The 22,240-nt window shown below is 36.7% G+C and overlaps 1 protein-coding gene across 4 annotated transcripts in view; it reads left to right on the top strand.

Annotated features, from left to right (window-relative positions):
• The window catches only part of RTTN (rotatin), a 287,438-nt gene that overhangs the window by 119,752 nt on the left and 145,446 nt on the right, over nucleotides 1-22,240 (top strand). For all 4 annotated transcript variants that reach the window (XM_055368332.1, XM_019014234.4, XM_055368333.2 and 1 more), the window contains exons 12-17: nucleotides 254-466; nucleotides 2,281-2,393; nucleotides 3,124-3,250; nucleotides 18,580-18,705; nucleotides 19,226-19,342; nucleotides 20,278-20,414. In XM_055368332.1, the coding sequence (XP_055224307.1) occupies nucleotides 254-466; nucleotides 2,281-2,393; nucleotides 3,124-3,250; nucleotides 18,580-18,705; nucleotides 19,226-19,342; nucleotides 20,278-20,414 (833 nt within the window). The remainder of the gene's footprint in view (nucleotides 1-253; nucleotides 467-2,280; nucleotides 2,394-3,123; nucleotides 3,251-18,579; nucleotides 18,706-19,225; nucleotides 19,343-20,277; nucleotides 20,415-22,240) is intronic.

Below are 22,240 nucleotides of genomic sequence, written 5' to 3'. Positions count from 1 at the left end.
AGTAGTTAGTATCTTAGGCTTTGAGAAAGAGTTGATATTTGGACTTGAGACATTTTGTATTGAACAAAGACATAGAGGTAGAGGTAGATGATGTGTTGGGAAATGGGATTTTCTTTGGAAAAAGCTTCAGTTTTTTGACAAAGAATTGCTAAAAAGGAAGTTGGATTAGATTAAGACTATAGCCCACTATGTTTCTCTAAAATAAGTTTTTTTAAACAAAGTTTTAATTTTTTTGTTTTTTTAATTCACCAAGGCAAGCGAGTTTTTATCAGAGCCTATGTCAACAGCATTGTTTCTCCTTTCTTTGGACATGCCTATTTCTTTGGAATATCCAAATATTCATGAAGCTGTTGTGGCCTATTTGGAACAGCTGAATTCTGAAAACTACAGTATTTATAAACGAACTGCAGAGGCCGTTTATTCAATTGAATGCACCTGTAACTTCCTGTCTGATATTGGGAAAGAGGTAAAAAGCTTTTTCAACATCTCTTTTAAATCCCTTTGACATATTTTGAAAATTTAATCTATACTTTTGAAATTGATGGACATATAGTTGAATTGTCACAGGTGGGATACATTATTCCTGAGTGGGTCAATTATACATAACCTGTTATTTAACAGGTTAAAGTAAGGATATGATTTGTATAGAAGTAAAACGAAGACTTTAATTAATGGTGTATATTCCTAATATCAGTGATTTACAAACAAGCAGTGGTTATTACAAATGTCTTAATATTTAATAATGAGTACCTCTATTAAGTGACTTACTGATATGAACTGAATGACAGTTGATGTAACCAAAATTATAAGGGCTATTTTAGTGCTTACTTGTAGACATATTTTTGCCTCAATATTTTATAGATAGTTATTACATATATATAAAGCCTGATTTTTGAAATATATTAAGTACAGTGATGAACTACATTGTTTATAATGTATTAGGATGACTTTATGGCAGTGTTACAGCAATAATTATGTGTCAGTATTTATCCCTTTTAAAAATACTATTAGAATATTAGTATGTTATCAATGAAAGGGTTAATGGGTCTTAGAGACAGACATTGATACGAGAGTTGTTTATTGTTTGAAAATAAGGACATGGATCCTGAAGATCTTGAAGAATTAGGGATAAAATTCTTACTCATTTTGGTGCCTACAGTAGAATCTATCTGAACCTATTTATTTTCTTTGAATTTTTTTTTTTTGACAGTCTTCTCAGTTGCCTAGGCTACAGCCTTGATCTCTTGGGCTCCAGCAATCCATCTGCCTTGGCCTCCCAAGCAACTAGTACTATAGGCACATGCTACCACACCTGGCTAATATTTAAATTGTTTTGTAGAGATGAGGTCTCACTGTGTTGCCCAGGCTGGTCTTGAACTCCTGGCCTCAAGCTGTCCTCCCACCTTGGCTAGGATTAAAGGTGTTAACCACTGTGCCTGGCCTTGAACTTGATATTTATGATTTTTCTTACTTACCACTATAGTTTGTTTTTTTTTCCTTTCCTTTTGCCATGTTAGTACCACTGTCTTCTTGTTTTCTCTGTGATAGAATTTTGAATTGTGTCTTTAAGTTGAAGTAGTTCTGTGGCTTTTTTTTTTTTTTTTTTTTGAGACGAAATCTCACTCTGTCTCCCAGGCTGGAGTGCAGTGGTGCAGTCTTGGCTCACTGCAAGCTCCACCTCCCGCCTCAGCCTCTCAAGTAGCTGGGATTACAGGCTCGTGCCACCACAACCAGCTAATTTTTTGTATTTTTAGTAGAGACGGGGTTTCGCCATGTTGGCCAGGTTAGTCTTGAACTCCTGACCTCAAGTGATCTGCCCGCCTCGGCCTCCCGAAGTGCAGGGAGCCACTGGGTCTGGCCTCTGTGGCATTTTGTGTGGTCAGTTAATCACACATGTGTTCAATGTCCTGTGTGTTTCTAGTGGTCAGGCTGCTACAAGAGGCAGGTTTATAATAAAATAAATACATTAGCCCTACTTTTATTAGGGGAGGTAGAGCTACAAAGAAGTAATCAAAGAACCAGGCAACTTGATTGTAACTTTAAGCTTACTCAGAGTTAAATAATAGAAAGTCTCATGTGGCATTTAGCTAGGGAATTTTCCTACATTTCTCCACCTAGGCTGACATTTTTAGGTTGCTTGATGAGAAAGTGGACTTAAACAAATGTAAACAGTCTCATGGTCTCTGAATAGTCTAATTTCTTGAAGCTGCTTAGTTAGCTGTTGAGAATATCATTGCACATGAACTTGACATTTATTGTTCCATTCTGCTTCTTTTGTAGGGAGAGAAGAATCTCTTAGAATTAGTGGAGCTGGCAGACCAAGCCTTGCGTAGCTTTTCCTATCATCAGCATTTCCCCCTAATAAAGGAAATCATCAGCATTTGTTCAAAGATGTAATATTTTCTTTCTTAATGTGATTACGTTATTATTGGACACTTAGGGTGTGTGTAAACTTAGAAACAGTGAAAGTGAAACTGACTGTATATCTTTGTTATTATTTTTTAGTTTAATTGCTTTTATATGTGTCTGATTTTTAAAGGGTATATGTACAGCTGCATTAGGATACTTAACTGTTATATTCAAGATTAAACTTCAAAAATGTCATGCCTACAATCAAAATGAATAATCCTTGGATTTTTATACATTTGTTTTTGGTATCCATCCAGACTATTCACACACATTGTTTATTTATCTTTAAAGTTTTAATTAATAACTTAAACTGAGAGTTTTGTAACTTTTATTACTTTGTACCTTTTTCTTATGTGGATTTTTAGAAAAGACTGTGTATTGGTTAATTTATTTTGAGGACATCAGCAAATTTCTATTTAGAACTTAGTGTCTTTATTGCTTTTGGAAAGAATAAATTCTGTGATGTGATAATCATTAACTGAGTAGGGGATTTTAAAGACATTTTGGGTTTTTAAAAATACTCTTTAAGACAGAACCTCCTCTGCCCTGAAACAAATAAGTGCTTAGGTGAGTACTTGCTAATACTGGTTATTTTTAATAATATCTCAGTTTGAGGAGTTGGAGTAGGAAGAAATCCCTTCCAGTATGCTTTGCAGTCTTTTGCTTACTAACTTACTTGCCTCAGATGTCTTGGTTGTTTTACCTTTTCACCAGCTGGAAATCTGCTCAGGCCAGTCCATTACTACAAGGAGAAAGTCAGAAGGTGCTTCTCCATATGTTGTCTCACCCGTTGCCACAAGTGAAAGCTGAAACTTACCACCGCTGTCTGGAAATCACGGAGGTGAGGTTTTGTTTTTTCGTATGTTTTGTTTTTGAGAACAAATAGTAGACTCTCTTGTTATACCTTCAAACTTAATTTACTTGACCTTTTGTATGAGATATAAGAACTATATCCCATAAAAGTAGATGATAATTACTAGTCAATTCTGGAAAATTTGTACTATTAAATTCTCTTAACTTAGTAAGTCCAGCAATTGAATTGCTTTATTCGAAGTTTTATTAAGAATTACATTTATGTTGTATTAATGATGGAAAAATTATAAGGAAAATTGATTTCCAGGTATTCAAAAGTGATTTCTATGCCCAGGAAACCTTTTAGGTTGTTATGGCCCAGATTTTATGGTTTTAGTTCTGTTTTTTTAATGTTATTTTTTATTTTTCTTTTCTTTTGAAATATTTATTTTTCTGTCTTCTTAAATGATAAAATATTTCAGCATAGAATATTAAATATTTCAATATTGAAAAGAACACTGTACATAGGACAATATTTAAAAGTATATATATTACTGTGTACTCTTGAAAGTGTCCTTTTGTATTTAACACTCTTGTAAGTACTGTTTGGTTATAATAAGTGTTTACATTTTGCCATTTTTACTTCTGATTCATTTTTATTCAAAGAAAAATACTAGTTATAGAGGAAGCTTCTTTGCTTTCTCTTCTCCCACTGGCATAGCCTAGCCACTCTTACACAGCTGGTGTATATTCTTCCCATCCAGTTGGTGTATATTATTTATAAAGCTGTATCTTTATATATAGATATTATCTTTAAATAATATAAAGAATTTTATATATAGCATGATTAGTATATATAGCAGGATTTGAGATTTGCCTAGTTCATTCACCTTAACTGCTATTAAGTTTGAATATACTTCCTTTTATTGAATGATAAATATTTAGGTTCAGTCTCCTTTTTATTGAAGTAAGTTTTTCAGTATTTTCAGTGACAGTCTGTGACTGTGTGCATACGTTTGAAAGTGTCATGATTTCACTTTATATTGAATAGTAATTTGGCTGCATATAAAATACAGGTTGACTGCTAGTTTTTATTAGCACTTTGCCAGTATTGCTTAATTCTTATTCGGCTTCTATCATTGTTGAGAAGTCTGATATCAGTTAATTATGATTTCTTTTAATTTTTTTCTCTAGTTTGTTTTAAAATATTTTCCTTTTCTGTGGTGCCCTGCGGTTTCATTAAAATATGTCTCCATGCATACATGATTTTCCATTTATCTTGCTTAGGACTTTTCGCTTTGAACACTCCATCTGCCTTCACTTCTGTGTAATTCTTGGTCATGCTTATTTTGAATATTGCTTTTCTCTTATCCTTGCTGTTTTCTCCAAGTGGAACTCTTATTAGACCTGTGTTAGACCTTCTTAGTTTACCCTTTGTGTCTTTTAAGCCTTCTTTCATATTTTCCACATCTTTTTAGGTTTTATTTGGGTAGAATTTCTCAGTGTTGTCCTTTCAGAACACTAATTCTTTCCTCAGCTTTGTCTAATTTACTTTTTTTTGATGGTGATATATATATATAACATAAAATTTATTTTAGGCCAGGTGTGGTGGCTCATGCCTGTAATCCCAGCATTTGGGAAGGCCAAAGCAGGAGGATCACTGGAGCCCAGGAGTTTGAGACCAGCCTGGGCAACATAGGGAAATCCTATCTGTACAAGAAAAAAAAAAAAAAATAGCTGGGCATAGTGGCATGTGCCTGTAGTCCCAACTACTTGGGAGGCTGAGGCAGGAGGATCGCTTGAGACTGGGAGGTCGAGGTACAGAGAGCTGTGATCATGCCACTGCACTCAAGCCTAGGCAACAGGGTGAGACTTCATTTCTGGAAAAAAAAAAAAAAAAAAGAAAAAATTTTACCATTTTAACTATGTTCTAAGTGTACAATTCAGTGGCATAAGTACATTCGTATTGTTGTACCATCATCACCATTACCCATCTCCCAAATTGAAACTCTACAGTCATTAAACAATAACTCCTCATTCTCCCCTTCTCCCAGCCCCTGACAGCCACCTTTCTACTTTCTGTCTCTGTGAATTTGAGGTCCCTAGGTAACTCATATAAGTAGAATCATACAGTGTTTGTCTTTTTGTTACTGGCTTATTTCACTTAATATAATCTTCTCAAGGCTCATCCATGTTGTAACATGTATCAACATTTCATTCCTTTTTAAGACTTAATAATAATCTATTGTCTGTATATATGAACACTCCAATTCTGAAAATCCAAAATCTAAAAGGCTCCACAATCTGACACTTTTCGAGTGCCGAAATGACACTTAAAGGAAATGCACGTTGGAGCATTTCCAGTTTTGAATTTTCAGATTAGGGATGCTCAACTGGAAAGTATAATGCAAATATTAAGAAATCCAAATAATTTCAAAATCTGAAACACTTCTGGTCCCAAGCATTTCAGATAAGGGACACTCATCCTATACTACATTTTGTTTATTCATCCATTGATAGGCATTTGGGTTGTTTCCATCTTTTTGCAATTGTTTATATACCCAGAAGTGGAATTGGTAGATCACACAGTAATTCTGTGTTTAATTTTTGAGGAATTGCCATACTGTTTTCCATAGTGACTGTACTATTTTATGTCCCCACTGGCAGTGCCAAGGATTCCAGTTTCTCTTCATCCTTGGCAATACTTTTTTTCTGGATTTTTTTTTTTGAGATGGAGTCTCGCTGTGTCACCAGGCTGGAGTGCAGTGGCACGATCTTGGCTCACTGCAACCTCTGCCTCCCGGGTTCAAGTGATTCTCCTGCCTCAGCCTCCCAAGTAGCTGGGACTACAGGCGTGCATCACCATGCCCAGCAAAGTTTTGTATTTTTAATAGAGATGGGGTTTCACCATGTTGGCCAGGATGGTCTCGATCTCTTGACCTCATGATCCACCCGCCTCGGCCTCCCAAAGTGCTGGGATTACAAATATGAGCCACCTTGTCTGGCCTTGTTTTTTTTTTTTTTTTTTTTTTTAAATAATAGTAACCATCCTAATGGGTGCCAAGTCATTTCCCATCATAGTTTTTTTTAAATTTATCAAGTTTTGATTATCACTTACACTGTTTTTCATGTCTATACCTTTTCTTTGCTTTCTTTAACTGACTTGTTCTTTTTTCATGTAATCTTTCATTAGTTTCTGGTTTTTTTTTTTTTTTTCAACTTTTATTTTAGGGTTGGGGGTGCATGTGCAGGTTTGTTACATGGGTAAATTGTGTGCTGCTGGGGTTTGGTGTACAAATGATTTTGTCAGCCAGGTAGTGAGCATAGTACCCAATAGGTAGTTTTTTGATCCTCACCCTCTGATATGGTTTGTCTTTGTGTCCCCACCCAAATCTCATCTTGAATTGTAATTCTGTAATCCCCACGTGTCGTGGGAGGGACCCAATGGGAGGAGGTAATTGGAATCATGGGGGCAGTTTCCCCCATCCTGTTCTTCTAACAGTGAGTGAGTTCTCATGAGATCTGATGGTTTTATAAACATCTGGCATTGTCTCTGCTGGCATTCTGTCTCTCTCCTACCGCCCTGTGAAGAGGTGCCTTCTGACATGATTATTTCCTGAGACTTCCTCAGCCATGCAGAACTGTGAGTCAATTAAACTTCTTTCCTTATGTATTACCCAGTCTCGGGTATGTCCTTATAGCAGTGTGAGAATAGGCTAATACATTCTCTTCCCACCTTCCCTTGTGAAGTAGGCCCCAGTGTCTGTTGTTCCCATCTTTGTATCCATGTGTATATGCAGTGTTTAGTTCCCACTTCTAAGTGAGAATGTGCTGTATTTGGTTTTTCTGTGTTAATTCACTTAGGATAATGGCCTCTGGTTGCATCCATGTTGCTGCAAAAGACATTATTTTATTCTTTTAATGGCTGAGTAGTTTTCCATGATGTATATGTACCATAGTTTCTTTATCCAATCCACTGTTGATGGGCATCTAGGTTGATCCCATGTCTTTGCTATTGTCAATAATGCTGCAGTGAACATCTGGGTTCATGTGTCTTTCTGGTAGAACGATTTATATTTTTTTGGGTCTATACCCAGTAAGGGATTGCTAGGTCAAATGGTAGTTCTGTTTTAATTTCTTTGAGACATCTCCAAACTGTTTTCCACAGTGACTGAATTAATTTAAATTCCCACAGGCAGTGTATAGGGCTTATAGTACTGTGTTCCCTTTTCTCTCCAACCTTGCCAACACCTGTTATTCTTTTACTTTTTAATAATAGCCATTCTGACTGGTATGAGATGATATCTCATTGTGGTTTTGATTTGAATTTTTCTAATGATTAGTGATATTGAGCATTCTTTCATGTGTTTGTTGACCGTGTGTATGTCTTCTTTTGAGAAGTGTCTGTTTATGTCCTTTGCCCGTTTGTAATGGGGTTGTTTGTTTTTTACTTGTTGATTTAAGTTCCTTATAGATTCTGGATATTAGACCTTTGTCACATGCATAGTTTGCAAATATTTTCTCCCATTCTGTGGGCTTTTTACTTAGTTGATATTTTTACTTAGTTGATAGTTTCTTTTACTGTGCAGAAACTTTTTAGTTTCATTAGGTCCCACTTATCTATTTCTGTTTTTGTTGCAATTGCTTTTTTTGGAGACTTCATCATGAAATATTTTCCAAGGCCTGTGTCCAGAATGGTATTTCCTAGGTATTTTTCTAGGGTTTTTATAGTTTTAAGTCTTACATTTAAGTCTAATCCATTTCGAGTTGATTTTTATATATGGTGAAAGGAAGGGGGTCCAGTTTCAATCTTTTGAATACGCCTAACCAGTTATTCCAGCACTGTTTACTGAGTAGGGAGTTATTTCCCCGTTGTTTGTTATTGTTGTCTTTTCAAAGATCAGATGGTTGTAGGTGTCTGGCTATATTTTTGTGTTCTCTAACCTGTTCTTGTGGCCTGTGTATCTGTTTTTGTACCAGTACCATGCTGTTTTGGTTACTGTAGCCCCATAGTATAGTTTGAAGTCAGGCAGTCTGATGCCTCCAGCTTTGTTCTTTTTGCTTAAGTTTGCTTTGGCTATTCGGTCTCTTTTTTTGGTTCCATATGAATTTTAGAATGGTTTTTTCTAATTCTGTGAAGAATGACATTGGTAGTTTGATAAGAATAGTGTTGAATCTGTAAATTGCTTTGGGAAGTATGGCCATTTTAACAATATTGATTCTTCCTATTCATAAGCAGAGAATGTTTTTCCATTTATTTGTGTCATCTCTGATATCTTTCTGCAGTGTTTTACAATTCTCATTGTGATTTGGCTCTGAGCTTGGATGTTATTGGAGTACAGAAATGCTACTGATTTTTGTACATTGATTTTATATCTTGGAACTTCACCGAAGTCATTTATCAGTTCTAAGAACTTTTGGGCAGAGAATATGGTTGTTTTTTTTTTTTTTTTTTTTTTTCAGGTATAGAATCATCTGTGAAGAGAGAGAGTTTAACTTCCTCTTCCTGTTTGGATGCCTTTTATTTTTCTTGCCTGATTGATCTGGCTAGGCCTTCCAATAGCATATTGAATAGAAGTGGTGAGAGTTGGCATCTTTGTCTTGTTCTGGTTCTCAAGGGGACTGTTTCTAGCTTTTGCTTGTTCAGTATGATACTGGCTGTGGCTTTGTCATGGATAACTCATTATTTTGAGGCTTCAGTGCCTAGTTTGATGAGGGTTTTTAACAAGAAGGAATGTTGAATTTTATCAAAAGCCTTTTCTGTGTCTGTTGAGATGGTCATGTGGTTTTTGTTTTTGGTTCTGTTTATGTGATGAATCATGTTTATTGATTTGCATATGTTGAATCAACCTTGCATCCAGTGGATAAGGCATACTTGATCGTGGTGGATTAGCTTTTTGCTGTCCTGCTGGTTTCAGTATACCAATATTTTGTTGAGAATTCTTACATTTATGTCCATCAGAGATATTGGCCTGAAGTTTTCTTTTTTTGTTGTGTCTCTGCTAGGGTTTGGTATCAGGATGATGCTGGCCTCATAGAATGAGTTAGGGAGGAGTCACTCCTCCTTCATTTTTTGGAATAATTTCAGTAGGATTGGTACCAGTTCTTTTTACATTTGGTAGAATTTGACTGTGAGTTTGTCTGGCCCAGTGTTTTTTTCTGGTTGGTAGGCTTTTTTTATTTTTTAATGACTGATTCAACTTTGGAGGAACACATTACTGTTCTGTTCATGGTTTTAATTTCTTTCTGGTCCAATCTTGGGAGTTTGTATATTTCCAGAAATTTATCCATTTCTTCTAGGCTTTCTATTTGGTATGCATAGAGTTTTTCTTAATGGTCTCTGAGGGTCTTTCTGTGGGGTCAGTGATAATGTCACTTTTGTCATTTCTGATTGTGTTTATTTGGATTGTCTCTTTTTTTCTTTATTAATCTAGTAATGATATATCAATCTTGTATATTCTTTTGGAGAACCAAAATTTGGTTTTGTCGATCTTTTGTGTGAATTTTTGTGTCTCAGTTTCATTCAATTCAGCCCTGATTTTGGTTCTTCTGCTAGCTTTCAGGTTGGTTTGCTCTTGCTTTTCTAGTTCCTCTAAGTGTGGTGTCACGTTGTTAGTTTGCAATCTTTCTAACTTTTTCATATAGGCATTTAGTGCTGTATAGTTTCCTCTTAACACTGCCTTAGCTGTGTTCTAAAGATTCTGATATGTTGTGTTTCTGTTTTTGTTAGTTTCAAAGAATTTTATGATTTCTGCCTTAATTTCATTCTTTACTCAAAAGTCATTCAGGTGCAGGTTGTTTAAGTTCCCTGTAATTGTATCATTTTTGAGAGATCTTCTTGGTAATAATTTCTATTTTTATTGCACTGTGGCCTGAGAGTGTGGTTGGTATGATTTCAGTTTTCTTGAATTTGTTGAGAATTGCTTTACAACTGAGTGTGTGGTTGATCTTAGAGTGTGTGCTGTGTGCAGATGAGAAGAATGTGTTTTGCTTTTGTTGAGTGGAGTACCCTGTAGAGTCTCCTAGGTCCATTTGGTCAGGTGTCGAGTTTAGGTCCCAACTATTTTTGTTAGTTTTCTGCCTCAGTGATTTGTCTAACACTGTCAGTGGGGTGTTGAAGTCTCCCACTATTATTTTGTGGTTGTCTAAAACTCTGTAGGTCTCTAAGAACTTGTTTTATGACTGGGTGCTCCAATGCTGGGTGCATATATATTTAGGATAGTTAAATCTTCTTCTTGAATTGAACCCTTTATCATTATGTAATGCCTTTCTTTATCCTTTTGATCATTGTTGGTTTAAAGTCTGTTTTGTCTGAAATAAGAAGAGCAACTCCTGCTCTTTTTTTGTTTTCTGTTTGCTTGATAGATCTTTATCTCCATTCTATTACTTTGAGCATGTGGGTGTCATTGCATGTGAGTTGGGTCTCTTGACAGCATGTAGTTGGGTCTTGGTTCTTTATCCAGCTTGCCACTCTGTGCTTTTTAAGCGGGGTGTTTAGCCCGTTTATGTTCAAGGTCAGTATTGATATGTGAGGATTTGATTCCGTCGCCATGTTGTTAGCTGGTTGTTATGTAGACTTGATTGTATAGTTGCATCATAGTGTCAGTGGGAGATGTATTTTAGTGTGTTTTTGTGGAGGCAGGTAATGGTCTTTTGCTTCCTTTTTTAGCACTCCATTGAGGACCCCTTGTAAGTCAGGTCTCATGGTAATGAATTCCCTTAGCGTTTGCTTCTCTGAAAATAATTTTGTTTTTCCTTTGCTTATGAAGCTTAGCTTGGCTGGATATGAAATACTTGGTTTGAATTTCTTTAAGCATGCTGATTATAGGTCCCCAATCTTTTCTGGCTTGTAAGGTTTCTGCTGAAAGGTCTGCTGTTAGCCTGATGGAGTTCTTTTTATATGTGACCTGCTCTTTCTTTCTAGCTTCCTTTTAAGATTTTTTCTTTCCTGTTGACCTTGGAGAATCTGATGACTATGTGTCTTGGGGGTGGTCATCTTGAATAGTATCTCACTGGGGTTCTCTGAGTTTCCTGAATTTGCTTATTGACCTGCCTAGTGAGGTTGGAGAAATTTTCGTGGAAAATATCCACAAATATGCCTTCCAAGTTGCTTGCTCTCTCTCCTTCTTTTTCTGGAATGCTGATGGGTGTTAGGTTCGTTTTGTTTACATAATCCCATATTTCTTGAAGTTTTTTTTTTTTAATTCTTTTTTCTTTATTTGTGTTTGCCTGTGATGATTCAAAGGAGTAGTCTTTGAGCTCTGAGATTTTTTTCCTCGGTTATGTTATTAATGCTTCCAATTGCATTATGAAATTCCTATCATGAAATTTTTGTTTCCAGAAGTTCAGTTTTGTTCTTACTTAAAATGTTTGTGTCAGATCCGATCATGGATCAAACCACCATTTTACTGGTTTCCATGGGTGAGGCTTCAGCCTTCTTCTATATCTTGTTGAGCTTCCTTGCCTTCCAGCTTCTGAATTCTGTCATTTTAGCCATTTCAGTTTGGTTAAGAACGATTGCTGGGGAGCTAGTGTGGTTATTTGAAAGTAAGAAGACATTCTGGCCTTTAGAATTGCCAGAATCCTTACACTGTTTTTTTCTTACCTGTGTGGGCAGATGTTCCTTTAATCTTTGAAGTTGCTGTACTTTGGATGGGGCCTTTTGCTTTTATATTATTTGATGCCATTGAGGATTTTACTGTGGTATAAGTTGGGATTAGTCAATTGGCTTGGTTTCTGTGTGCTTTCAGGGCCAGAGCTCAGCTCAGCACTCCTGGGCTGTGTGCTCTAACCCTGGGGGTGCACTGAACAGGCCAGTGGCTTTGATTTCTGGTCCCTTGAGGTCAAGCATCTGCTGCACTGGAGGAGCCGAGATGTTCCCAGACTGCTGGCAACAACTTTCCGATGGTGACTGCCCGAAAAAGTGCTCTGGTGGGGTGTGGGGCGGTGCTTTGGGAGAGTGCACTTGTGGTGGGGGTAACCATGGGCAAGTGCGCACTGGCAGGGGAGGCTGCAGGCAAGTGCACACCAGTAGGGATTGGCTGTGGGTGGGTGTGTGCTTGCAAAAGCGCTCTGACAGGAAGGCAGAGGCTGTTGGCAAAAGACCTATGGGGTGGCTGTTGGGGAGCATTTCGGCAGGGCAGCTGAGGCTGTGTTGCAAGCTAGTGAGACAGACAGGACCCTTTGAGAGGCTGGCAGACAGGGTGGCATTCAGATCAGGTTGGCCCAGTCTTGTGGGAAAGATAGCCCTGCTCTTTCTACTTCTGGCAGTGAACTAAGGCTAAAGCCACCTAGAGGAGTATATCAAGCTTTGGGTGATGGGCACCTATCAGGGAACCTGCCCCAATAGTCACGTAGTTTCTTTTCTGTTTTCCCTAAGTGTCGGCTGGGTTGGGAAATAAAGGGACAGAGTACCAAAGAAGGAAATTTTAAAGCTGGGTGTCCGGGGGAGACATCACATGTCGGTGGGTTCCGTGATGTCCCACAAGCTGCAAAACCAGCAAGTTTTTATTAGGGACTTTCAAAAGGGGAGGGAGTATACGAATAGGGTGTGGGTCACAAAAATCACGTACTTCACAAGGTAATAGAATATCACAAGGCAAATGGAGGCAGGGCGAGATCACAGGACCACAGGACCGCGGGCGAAATTAAAATTGCTAATGAAGTTTTGGGCACCATTGTCATTGATAACATCTTATCAGTAGACAGGGTTTGAGAGCAACCGGTCTGACCAAAATTTATTAGATGGGAATTTCCTCTTCCTAGTAAGCCTGGCAGCGCTATGGGAGACTGGGGCTTATTTCATCCCTACAGTCTCGACCATAGAAGACGGCCACACCCAAGGGGGCCATTTTAGAGACCCACCCTCAAGGGCACATTCTCTTTCTTAGGGATGTTCCTTGCTGAGAAAAAGAATTCAGTGATATTTCTCCCATTTGCTTTTGAAAGAAGAGAAATATGGCTCTGTTCCACCCGGCTCACCGGCGGTCAGAGTTTAAGGTGATCTCTCTTGTTCCCTGAACGTTGCTGTTATTCTGTTCTTTTTTCAAGGAGCCCAGATTTCATATTGTTCAAACACACATGCTCTACAATTTGTGCAGTTAACACAATTATCACAGGGTCCTGTGGCGACATACATCCTCCTCAGCTTACGAGATGACAGGATTAAGAGATTAAAGTAAAGACAGGCATAGGAAATCACAAGGGTATTTATTGGGGAAGTGATAAGTGTCCATGAAATCTTCACAATTTATGTTTAGAGATTGCAGTAAAGACAGGCATAAGAAATTATAAAAGTATTAATTTGGAGAACTAATAAATGCCCATGAAATCTTCACAATCCACGTTCTTTTCCCATGGCTTCAGCTGGTCCCTCCGTTTGAGGTTCCTGACTTCCCGCAACAGGCACTTATGGCCATGCCCCATTGCAGCCATTACTGTGCCAGACCCTCTGGGCTCTGTGCAGACTGGCATTCTGTCTCTGGCACCTCATTGGGCAGTTCTCCCTTGCAACTCAAAGGTCTGTGCAGGTCATGGGGTCTCCCATAGTTAGGATCCTAGAGGATCGTTGCAAGAGTGGGCTGCTCCATGCCTGTTGCACTTGCCACTTCCCTAAGAGCTGCTCAAGGCCAGGAACAAGTCCTCTAGTTTCTTCTTTTGTGTTGTTGTGAATTTTAAACACATTTATTTTATAATCTTGTTTAGATTATGGTATTAGAATCCTCCCACTTGTTATGGCTATTGAATCTTCCTTATGTTGTTTATTTTAGCAGATACTGTTATTTTGATTTTCAGGTCTTCTTTGGCAGGGTAGCTTTTTCTTGTGATCTTGTATTCTCTAGATGGTGGTTGTATATTTGTTTCTGCCTTGCCTTTAGGGTTTTGACAGTTAGTGGTGACGCACCTTGGAAGGGGTTTGTAATGAAGTTACATTTTCATTTGTGTATGTTGAAATAATAAAAAGAATCAGAGGAGGAAAGATTGAAGATAGTGGGTAGCAAGTAGCTAATTAAAAGAAGCTAGTGCCTTTGAAAGTTGAAGGCAGTGGGACCTTGAACGTGATGGCTAATTGGGGTTAGGTGGGCTTAGATATCACAGGAAGTTGCAGGAGCCTCCTTCTATGCAGGAGTCTGTATTTTCTTTGAGATTGAAAGTGAGATGTTGAGTGTGTGAAATGACTAATATGAGTAGATATTTGATAATATCAAATAGTAGCATTTCTGGGCTGCATAAAGAGCTTAGTCAATTGTGTCTATAATCTTAATAGGGAGACTCTTCTACTTTGCATGTTTATCTTTGGCTAGCTGGTGTGGTTTCTGGGAATGTGAACATTGCGATCGATCAAGGGTTGAGTTATTTCATTGCTGTCAGGGAGGAGGGAATGCCTGTGGTGCAAGTGAGCTGAGTAGTTGAAATGACATGTCGACTGTAGAACCAAAGGCTGTAAAGACTACAGGGAAGAAAGTAGAAGGGTTTATGGACTGGAGGTCAAAGAAGGACCATATTTCAAGTTGAGTAAGAAGATTAGAAACCTACATTTATGATTTTAGAGGTAGAACAAGTGAAAAGAGAAGGGTTCCTCAGTTATAGGGCAGGTGAGTATCATTGAGATAAATAGGTCAAGAAACTAAGATCACTGTATTTGGGATAGTTATTATACCCCGAATTTTAAAATGGTGGAATACGATTTGATATCTTTCTTGAGGCAGATTTTAAATAATTATTGGAAATAAAAATTTTTGCAGATAGGAAAATATTTGGTGTAAATTGAGTTATTGATGTATATGATCATTTTGGTATATGATGAATTTCAAGTAGGAATAATCTGGATGTTAATTTTTTAGAGGAGTTCTAAAAAATTAACATCCAGATAATTTTTCCTGTCATAGAATGATAGGAAAAAAGGAATGTCAGAAATAAATATGTATGTGTCAGTTTCGAATTTGTTTTTAAAAAAAATGCACTGAATTTTAGTAATTTTGAAAATTCTAAATTGTAATATACTATAGTTTTTATAACCAAGTGTCATACATTTTGTTGCAAAATTTAAACTGAAAGAATATTTTTTGTTAAAACTCACCTTATTATCCTAGTTGTAGAAGGAGATAAAATAAAAGAATGTGAACTTTCATTTAATGTTTTATTTTCTTGTTAACTATTTGGAAATTTATATTAGTTGACACTATTCTTGCAAAATATTGTGATTTTTCTTTTGTCACAAAAGGTAATCATCTGTATAGTGCAATGTGGTTTTAAAAAATTCATGTGTATTTACTATCAGGGAGTTATAATAATCCAAGTCAAAAGCTCCAAATGATGAGATTTCTTGTGGTTAGCCCCTGTGTCATAAAGATATAGTATCTTGGTTTGGATATAAGGATTTGTAAAGGCATTTCACTTTAATTGGCTATGTCTGTCAGATGATATTATTCCAGTGTCTTCTGGTAAATCTCCAAGGCATTGCTGCAGCTTTACCTACCTAAATGTAGGAGCGTGCTAGTAATGTGGAGGTTACTTTTTCTGAAGAGGCAAGTTAGCTTTTTATTGTAAGACTTAACTTTGAGGACGGTATGGTAAAGAGGTAAAATAGCTTTTAAATTTAGGGATGATTAAATGGCCACCACTTCCATGTTACCTACATCTAACATTCATTTAGCAATATTTACTGGACACTTTACCATATGCTAGACTGTAGTGATATAAAGTACAGAAAAGAGCCTTATCAGAGAGCTTACGTTCTGATAGGGGACAGAGAGAGATGTATGTAATAATTAAAAAAAATTCTTTAAATACATAAAAAGTATGTATGTGTATGTGTGTGTGTATATATGTATATATAGTTTTCTTTATAACACTATATGTATAGAATATGTATATATATAGTTTACAACACTGCATATACATTCAATATATATAGTGTTTTAAATAAAATAGTGTTGTAAAGACAATGAAACGATAAAGGACTAGAGAATGACTAGTAATGTGGACTAAATTTATGTAGGCTGGCTAGGGAGGGAGGGAGAATTTCTAGCCAGAGGAAACAACAGGTGAAAAGCCTCTGCTTTTCAGATGAGAATGTACTTTGCGTGTTTCATGAACAAAAATAAGGGCAGTATAATGAGATAATAGAAAAATGGTACCAGATTGGGTCTGAAAAGTAGGCAGGGTGCCAAACATTATAAAGCTATGAATTGTATTCTAAGTACAGTGAGATGCTATGAATGATTTTAACGTGATCTGATGATCTTTCTGAAAAGATCACTCTCCCATTGTGGGGAATGGATTGTAGGGGGTCAGGATGGAAGCAAGAAGACCAGTTTCATTGTAGTAGCCCTGATGAGATGTGGTGGTGTAGTGGAGACGAAGAGAAGGAAATGAATTTAGGAGGTATTACGGACGTGGAGCTAATTGGTCTTGCTGATAATGGGAGTAGGAGATAGAGAGTGATCAAGGATGAATTTTAAGGTTTTGGATTTAGCAGTTGGATTGATGTCCCACATATGGGATTGTGGATTGGGTAGAATTCTGTTTTGAACCTAAGTTTGACATGCCTTTTTATATCAAGTGCATATGTTAAGTAGACTGTTAAATATAATAATGCTAATGCTAATAATTTCATTGATAATGATAGCAGCTAACATTTATTGAGCATTTACTCTTATGTATCAAGTACTTTTATAAGTATATTATCTCACTGAATCCTCCTAACAGCTCTGTGAGCTAGGTACTACCTCTTTCTGAAAACAGAGATACTTTGAATTTGTCCAAGGTCATTCAACTAAAAGTGGTGAAACTGGGCTTTGAACCCTATAGGCTCACTCCAAAGCCCATATTCTTAAGCATTGCACCACACTACCTTTGGAGTGTGGAGCCCAGATTAGGTATAAAATTTTCAGTCATCAGCTTAGAGATGATATTAAAGCCACAAGCCTTGATAGGATCAACTACTGAGAGACTAGGGAAGAGAAGGCTGTCTAGGATCTAACCAGTTAGAAGTTGGGAACAGAGGGAGCCAGAAGTGGAGACAGAGGTTAGAAGGAAGAGTCACATGGTCACATGAGAACAGAGATGAACACGTTGGATTTGGCATCGCTGAGGTTGTTGGTGTCCTCTATGAGAAGCTCCTGTGGAATGGTAGGAACCTAAGTTCTGCTGATGTGCATTGAAGAGGGCTTGGCAAATGAGGAAGTACTGACTGAGGACAGCGAACTCTTGTGAGGACTCGTGGTGGGAAGGAGAGCTGAAAAATGAATTGTTATCAAGAGGAGAAAGCCAGGGCCATAGACACATTAGAATATCTCATATGGTGATTAGAATAATCATGTGAAGAAAAATAAAGGTGCTGGAGAAAAATAAGACAATTTTAGGAAGTAAATCTTGGTTTCAGAAGGGGATAGTCACAGTTTAGATGGTAGATAAGTATCTTAAGGAAGTAGGTGACAGCTATTGTTTAGGGCTGAGGCTTTAGATCTTTGAAAAGCTTGTAATACGAACGAAGTTGCTGTCTGTGGCATGAAGTTAACAGTTGAAAGAAAAATAATGTATGCAGATACATATGTGAGTGTATATGTGTAACTTTTTGACCTTTGAATTGTTGATAATAGGAAGTAGAAATTTGCAGAATGAAAAAAAGTAGTATTCATGTAACTCATTATTTATTGTATTTTTACCTTCTATATTGTATTTAAATTCCATTAATATTTCAAGTAGCTTTTTTTCCCCTCTCACCTTAAATAGCTGCTAACAAAATACTATTCTCTATCACATATTGAGAAAGAAATTCCTGATAGTTACTCTAAGTGTTGGTTCAAAGTAATTGTATTTTAGGTACGTAGCTGTATTGATGATAACTTTATATCACATATATAGAATATAAATATGTAGCATAAAAAATTATATATAATAGGTATATTATATATAAAATATGTATTCTTTATATTCTATATATATATAGAATATAAATATATATAGTATATAAAGTTATGTCTCCCATAACTTGAAGTCCTTGAAGTCTTTTCATGTTGAATTTTTCTTTCCCAACCTTTGTAAGTAAAATGCAAACACCTTGGGATAAGTTTCTTACTGTGTTTATGTCCTTTGCGTCTGTCATGATGAATTAACTTTAAGAGATTATGGTTGTCTCAGCCGTTTGTTTACTTAATTTATCATGATTGTGCTTGTTGGCAGAAAGTAATATAATATGTATCTCCTACAAACTAAGAAACTGTTAGACAGGAGAATCTTTTTCATTCTCTCTTAAAAAAAGTTTCAATGAAGTAAAAACTAAAATAGAAATGGGATTATAAACGGAAGAAAGATGGATCTTTTGGAAAAATCAGTGTTGCTAATTTAAAAATACTTTTTAATATTATTTTACAGGAATGTTTAGGTGTCCATAATGTCACTAAACCCGTGTCTTCACTTTGCAATGGAATTCATTTTCTACTTCATCCAAAAGTTCTGTATGAAATCTCTGTATTTGGCATTCAAGAGCCCAAAAGTGAGGTATGACATTAAACATGAGTGAAAATATTACAGTAACTTAGATACTCAGCTAAATCAAGGTGATATTCTAATATAGTTTAGATAGCATGGTGAGAAACTAAAAAGAAACCTGTCTTTGGTGCATTGGTTCAGTTGAAGTGTTATTTAAATAAAAATAAATGTTACATAAAATGTGGGAATAAAAATACAGGACACATGTGATTTCAAAAAATTCAGATCAGTTTACTTACATTTTTCATCTAAGATGTAGAGAACTATACAGTATAGGTAGTAAGCAGATTATTTCAGTTAGGGAAATTTTTCCTCAAGGGACAAATGTACATTAAAGGTAAAAAATTAGAAATATTAAGGAAGAAAAACAGAACAGAATGTAAGATGATGCTGTGGAAGTACGAACATTTGAAAGAAAGAGATGTTAATTATAGCATCTTTCCACATGCTATAAAATGTTCCAAGTGTGTCAGGTGACCTAGCGGGACATCTCATTTGACTGGTTTATCGGGTCTGTGTTGTTGAGCAGGTGAACACTGCTGCCAAGGCCATTCTGTTATACCTGCTTCAGGGACGATTGATGATGACAGCATTGACCTGGAACAAGTTTATTGAATCTCTCTGTCCTGTCATCCCAGTACTACAGGTATTCTGTGAAATTCACTTTTTATGATACCATTTATCTTTGGCTGGGTGTGATTGATTTAAATGCATGCAAACAGCTAAACTGTCAAGTTGTGAGAGAAATGAAGAGAAGCTGTGAAGGCGCTGGGGATAAGTGAACAGGAAGTGGGTGGCTGTCTTGTTTCTGGCAGAAAGTTAAACCAGGATAGCTAATTTGTCTGTATATATTTTATATATCTGGGTGGGAGGTTAAAAAGTGAGGTGCATTCACAGCATTGACTGTGAAAAATAGAACTCAACCTTATATAAAGGCTTTTAGGCAGCGCTAACAGTGCTTTTTAAGGAGACCTTACATAACTAACTTGCCTCATGAGTTCTATCCATGCATATGTATGATTAGAGTGATACCGTAATTAACATGCTCCTAGAAACAGCTTTTTTTTTTTTTTTTAAAGCAATCCTTCTGGACATTAAAGGAGTCAGTTTCCTGTCTCTTTTGGATGAAAAGGTGGAGTTCAGAAATGCCATCATAAGCACAGTCCTCTTTTAGAAGAGAGAGCCTGGGCCTTGTGCCTTGAGACTCACAGGGTCCTATTCCATGCATGTAGCATTTAGAGCACTCCATCTTCTTAGGGTGGGGATGGGCTGAGGATCTGTGAGGTGCTTCACCGAGGGGAGGTGCCACTATTAGAATCTTAGAAAATAGAAAAATCAGCAAGTGTCAAGAAGGTTGGCATGTTTTCCTGAAGTTCTCCTGTATGTATGTGTATTTTCTTTTAAATACAGTTTTATTTAGGCTCCTTGGCTCAAAGAGGTTATTTTAAAAAATAACGATTTTATTCAACTGAATCCAAAGACATTTATGAGTTGCTGATAGGACAATACAATTCTTATTTTCAAGTTGAAAGTTATGTATACAATTAGACAATAATTTCTCTTTAAAAACAAATCTATTAGGGCTATGCCGACACAGAAGATCCTTTGGGTAACTGCATTCTCCTTCTAAGCAAAGCAAGTTCTGACACAGAAGAGATTCTTCCGTGTACTACCCGGTTAAAGTCCATGCTGCGACTTTTGCTAGTGAAAAAGCCATCGTGAGTACAACGTAATCTTGTGAACATCAAAGATTAATGGAAACATGCTAAGAAAGTATAGTAACTATATATAATTTGAAACAAAACTAAAGAATTTTTAGGGAGGGTGTTATTCCATTACTAGAGGAAACTAATGCGTGAAACTAAGCAGATACAAGGTCTTTTATGTACTTGCTGACGTTTCATCCACTTTACAGCCAAGTTATTCCTTGCCAGATCAGCCTGTGTTATAGGACTGCTACTAAGTGCTGCTCAGTAGTGCCCTAGGCAAGTTGGAGAGCCATGGAGATAAATAGATGGTAAAAATTATAGTGCATTCCCATCTTCTCTTTAGAAATTGTTAGCCTTCCAGAGTGATCCTTTTGTAAACATCTGTTCTGAATATTAAGTTTTTCATAAGTATAGTAGGCCAGTTGAGGTCAAATACCAGAGTTATGCAGGTATTTTAATCCCATATAGCTGTGTTCTTACTTGGGAAACTGAAAACGTATCCTTTCTTTGACTGCCATTAATATAAGCATTGGTTTAATTAATGAAAAGAAGGAGAATGATACTGTTTTTCTTCCTTCTCTGTCATTGCAACATGAATCTTTTCTATTATTATTTTTAGGTAACAGTGGTTAGATTTTCCCTTACTGAAAAAAGAAAAAAATGCTGAATCGAGATGGATAAGCAGGGATAAAGAGGAATAGTTGGTTGAAAAGGCTAGGAAGAATGGACAGACATTCTTTTCACAATGGATGATTTGTGTTTCCCAAACCTTACATCAGGAAAATACAGCAGCTTATTTATAGACAGATCATTGGACTGAAAAATAAGGAAGTAGGTGGAAGTTAACTAAACTATTAAGAGAATGGAAGGAGGAAAATTATAGTCTTTAAAATATCTCTGTATTGTAGAGAGTAATGTTGTGGGTGATCCAGGAAGAAGTAGGGCAGAGGGAGTTAATGTGCTTGTGTTCTCAGGGGTTGTCTTCTACACATGCAGGAAAGCTGTTCCCTGTTAATTAACATGCTAGTGTGGTACTCCTTACTTGAACAAACCCCCAGTTTGGAGAATTAACACAATAGGGGGCATTTCTTGTTTGCTTTTCGGGCCCAAGGTCCTCAGTTTAATAAAGACATTCTAAGGCAGGACACCCCCAGGAGCATAGTGCAAGGAAAGGCCAGATCTTTCTTTGGGTAAGATAAGTCTCTATTATACAGAACTTGAAACAATTCAAGTGACATATTTGTTTTCCTTATTGTATTAATTCTACCCCATCCCATCAACCCATCCATAAACTCCATGTAGACAGGAACCCTGTCCGTTGGCTAATCTTTATATTCTCAGAACTTCATAGTGTACCTTATACATAAATACACAGTCATGCGTTGCTTAATGACATGGATGCATCCTGAGAAATGCTTTGTTAGGTGATTTTGTCCTTGTGTGAACATCATAGAATGTACCTTACACAAACCTAAGCAATAATAACTTAACTACATACATAACCTAGGCTATATCCTATAGCCTATTGCTTCTAGGCTGCAAACCTGTACAGCATGTTACTGTACTGAATACCATATGCAGTTGTAACACAGTGGCATTTGTGTATCTAAACATAGAAAAGGTTTAGAAAAATATAGTAATATAATCCTATGAGACCACTGTTGTATATGTGATCTACTGTTGACTGTAACATTGTTATGCAGTACATGACTGTACTCAAAAGTTTTAAAGAATTACATACATGTATAGGAATAACCGGATTCTGGCATCCTATGCTAAACCTAAAAAGATGCTAAATGTATATACCAGAGAACAAGATGCATAAATACATGCTT

This window comes from Gorilla gorilla, chromosome 17 (genome assembly GCF_029281585.2).
Source record: "Gorilla gorilla gorilla isolate KB3781 chromosome 17, NHGRI_mGorGor1-v2.1_pri, whole genome shotgun sequence".
Lineage (NCBI taxonomy): Eukaryota > Metazoa > Chordata > Mammalia > Primates > Hominidae > Gorilla > Gorilla gorilla.
This window is presented reverse-complemented; position numbering and strand designations above follow the sequence as displayed.